Raw genomic sequence first — 4,487 nt, forward strand, 5'->3', positions numbered from 1 at the left:
GTTAAATTACTCATTATTGACATTTTTGGCCACGGGCATAACTCGCAAAGTATACATTTGTTCAAAATGGAACTTTTTACACAATTACCTCATATTTTAAGCCACTTTGTCTTAGAATTTTGGTTGTTTCCGCTTCATAGTTCAAAAAAAGGAACAGGTTTTGGAAATTCAAAATTTTCAATTTTTAACCTTGACCTTTGTTGACCTTGACCTTTGTAGGATCAAACGTCATTGGCATTGGCTATCTATTTATACTTTTATATTTGCTGTCCTAGGTCAACTTCTGGTTTTATAGTCGTTAGCAATTTGAAATTTTAATGGCGTATATCTCTTGATCTTGACCTTTTTAGGCCTTCTCCTTTACAAGATCAAAGGTCATTGACCTTGGCTATCTGCTGATACTTTCATTTGTGAGGTCTGACGTCTACTTCCGGTATTAGAATCTTCTAAAAAATAAAAAATTATCAACTTTAGACTTGTTCTTGCGCTTGACCTAATTATCGTCGATGGTTGATTTTTTCGGGGTCTTTAGCAAATTGCTACATTTGCAAAGTCCCACTCTGTGCCACGAGTGGCTCTAGTTCTGTATTTTTTTTAGGAATCAAAATATAAACAGGATTTTTATCCTAAAGGTCTACACCTTGTGTTCATAGTTGAGCACTGTGCAAGCCTCAAAGATATGGTAAGTCATTCTCTAAATGACATGTGTAATTTAAATATATCTTACCCTTGTAATTCTTGAAAGAGTTCTGGTCGTTCATTTCTGATAACTTTTATCTTTGTACAACTAACATCTCTCTTGAGAAGCTAAATAAAGAAATATAGATATTCCATATAAACCACATCAAATAGTCATTACAACAGCTAGGTTTTCTCCCATTGATTATAAATATTCTACCACTCAAAAATATTTTCCTGCAAGAGCAATGCTCTAAAACAAAAGAATGGGCCATATTGGCTGAGTGCTTGTTAATCATTTAGTCCACCATTCGGCATAGATCGAGATGATTCCTCTCAGTAATGCCCTATATGCTAATAGAGACAATTTCCAAACCCCAAAAAATTGTTCTTCCTGTATCACATTAGTAGTGTTATAATACTGATTGACCTTCTGAGTATACTTATCAAAAGGCCAGGCAAGGTAACATATGCCCACTGGCAGCTGTCAGAAATGATAAAAACAGTCTTTAGTGACTAAAGTATGAATTTTCTCATATTAAAGAAATTATAATTCGAACTTTACCAAGATCTCATCAATATAAATGATCACATCCTAAGTCAAGGGCAATAACTCAAAAACCTTTCATCGAAACATCGTCAAATTTGAACTTGACCAAGATCTCATCAATATAAATGATCACACCAAATTTCATTAAAATCAGTTAAAAACTGTAGTCTCTATTGTGTTCACAAACAAATTAAGACGCGTTTTTTTTAAGTCAAGGGCAATAACTCAAAAATTGTTCATCGAAAGATTGTCAAATTCAAACTTGACCAAGATCTCATCAATATAAATGATCACACCAAATTTCATTAAAATCAGTTGAAAACTGTAGTCACTATTGTGTTCACAAGAAATGTTGACAGACCAACGGACCGGGGCTACAGCAATACACGTCCACATTTCGATGTGGGCGTATAAAAATAACAATATACATGAAAGCAAGTTATCAATATTCCACTGATATCTTACCTCTGATGATAGTAAATCATTAGTCCAGAATAGAGCCGAGATCTCAGCTGATAATAAATATGGTGAATTATATATATTGATGAGATGAAAGGAATGATTAGGTGTAGCTTCAATACTGAAAGATAATCATATTATTTCACTCATTTTGATATATTAATAAATATACAATATCTAGCTAAATATTTTGGACCTTTCTCCAAAAGATCAGTGTACCAAATCAGTAATTCTCTGGAAAAACTGTTTATCAATGTAACTAAGCATGCTAGGAATACCTTGATTACATCAAAATATCTTTTAAGTCTAACGATTGCATATGCACATTCAGCAAGAAGACATATCAAACATAGTCCAATCTATTAAACAAACAAAAATCGTTAAAGGATAGCTTTCTTTAGAATTTATAGATTATGTGAGCTGTATCAGCTATTGTAGAAAATATTCTAATATATATTTGAAAATCACTTACAATTGAACATGTCTGGTACCAGATGGTATTTCAGGTGGAGAAGTGTTGATGATTGAAGAATTATCAGTGACTGAAGCAGTACCAGTTACAGTAGGAACACTAAAACCATAGATTAGATCATCACCAGGAACCTGAAACCATCAGAGATATTATTATAATATTCATACAATCTTTACCCATATTTTAAAAATAATTATTCATTTTATTAGATTAAACAAGGATTCTGCCAAGTTTGAGAATCTAATTTGAAGAGGTAGAATGTTCTCAGCAGAATAAATAATCAAACATCAAACACACAACAGTTATTCATTAAGTATCAATATCTTGGCAGATTTCTAATTAACTCATAAGAACAATTTGAGAATGAGAGAATATTTTCAGAAAGCAAATCTACAAGTCTTGTACTTTATTAGTAGTCTCTTTTGTCAATAAGCAAACATGCAGAACACAACAGAGAAATTGTATTATATGTCTTAAAGTAGTATTTCATGTTATCAATAATCTTGAAAATAAACCTAGTCTGGCATTATGGAATAAATACTGATTATTTCTCAGTAATGATTTTTTTTTTCACTTCTAAAAAGATGTTTTTTGTTATTTGTCTTATTTGACAAAATCAACATGCCGGTAATAAAATTTTGCCACATTGTATAAGAATATGTAACAATCATGCTGTAGATAATCATGTTAGAATGATTTATCATTAATAATGATAATAAAGTGAATTATCTAGAGTGATTTCTATCATATTGATTATTTTTACTATAATAGTAATATGTATTAATCTTATATTGGATGAAGTCAACCAAAACGATCATTAACAATAAAATATAGCCCTAAGAGATGCCTTTTAACTGTAACAATCTCCTGGAATATTTCATTGCAACTTTTTTTTATAAAATAAATATAAACCCCATGTTCATAATGATAAAATCAGTTTATACATGACCTTAACATACATGTCTTTTACTGTTTTTGTGCATTAATCAATCAAAAATAATCAAAGTGAAAAATCTACAATCAACATACTTGTTTGCAATCAAGAATAATCCAGTCGTCAAATATTATGATAATGTGCTGATATAACTCTCTACAATTTCTCTGAATTTAGAATGTAATGTTTCAATAATCAGGACCTTTGCAATCTTAAGATATAGAAAGTTTACAAGCCAATAAAATTAAACCCTTGATCCAGTAGACCAAAATTCTGTGCCCCTAAGTCTGACTAAACTGACTCTTTTCCACCTTCGTGTGCTAGCTACACAATTATATGATTTGACCACTCTACAAATAGTTACATATTTAATATAGAATGGCTTATAAATTGATGACCCATACCTCATCACTTTGTTTTAAAGTAGGGACAGGTGCACCATTTTTTTACCACTTGTACCTTAGTCTCCGAATTTTTTGTGTTCAGAGCTCACTGTCAAAATTGTGGCCGCCAAACCATATATGTCCAGAATTATGTGCAATCTCTTCATGAGACACTGGCATATATAGAAAAGACATCTATAGAAATAGGAAAAGAAATTCCTAGTTTGAGATATTTTTGAAAAAAATGAAATGAAATGAATGGAGTTTTACGTCCTACTTTTCTGCACCATGTGGGCTAATGAAGACGGGCAACGCCATGCAGGGTGCAATGAGGGAAATTTTGCCAGGACAGCAGTATTAGCCTGCTCTTTTTCGATTTCCAACTGTCAAGGGATCTTTAACGTGCACAGTCTGTAGCACACAGGGCCTCGGTTTATTGTCCCATCCGAACGACTAGACGCTTTTTCCATGTCAGCCACCCGTACCTACATCACTGACAGGGGCAAACCGGGTTGAAAAGTCTGAAGGTATTATCTCGACCTATGCCGGGATTGAACCCTGGACCTTCAGGTTAGCGAGCAAGCGTCTAACTCACTGAGCCACCGATTTTCATTCATTTCTAGTACTTTTGAAGACTAATTACAAGACTAAAATCCCCCCCCCCCCCCAAATGTTGCACGTATACTTTTAATGAATGTACGATATGATTGCTTCAGAACTTTATCATTCATTAATCTAATTCACTTGAGCATTTGGACTCACTAGATCAATGTTTATATATCAAATCAGTGCCTTATAATCAAGATGGACCATTGCCTGCCATATGTTACATGGCCATATCTTTGAGATGACAAAACATGTCGAGTTCAGCAAAATACATCAATAAGCTTTTTTACATGTTTTTCTTAAATATCACATGGCAACAACATAACAAAAGCTAAACAACATCACCTTACTTTTATTTCAATTAGTCTAAAATTGATGATATAGATTTTTATAGCTTGTACAATG

At 32.6% G+C, this 4,487-nt stretch overlaps 1 protein-coding gene across 1 annotated transcript in view; it reads right to left on the bottom strand.

The window, feature by feature from the left end:
- LOTGIDRAFT_236388 (hypothetical protein) overlaps positions 1 to 3,120 on the bottom strand; it is a gene marked incomplete at its 5' end in the record, with an annotated part of 7,118 nt that extends 3,998 nt beyond the window's left edge. The window contains 4 exons of the mRNA XM_009067209.1: positions 728 to 807; positions 1,694 to 1,808; positions 2,160 to 2,290; positions 3,109 to 3,120. Coding sequence (XP_009065457.1) covers positions 728 to 807; positions 1,694 to 1,808; positions 2,160 to 2,290; positions 3,109 to 3,120 — 338 coding nt within the window. The remainder of the gene's footprint in view (positions 1 to 727; positions 808 to 1,693; positions 1,809 to 2,159; positions 2,291 to 3,108) is intronic.
- Positions 3,121 to 4,487: the final 1,367 nt, after the last annotated feature.

The sequence above is a fragment of the Lottia gigantea genome (genome assembly GCF_000327385.1).
Source record: "Lottia gigantea unplaced genomic scaffold LOTGIsca_80, whole genome shotgun sequence".
Lineage (NCBI taxonomy): Eukaryota > Metazoa > Mollusca > Gastropoda > Lottiidae > Lottia > Lottia gigantea.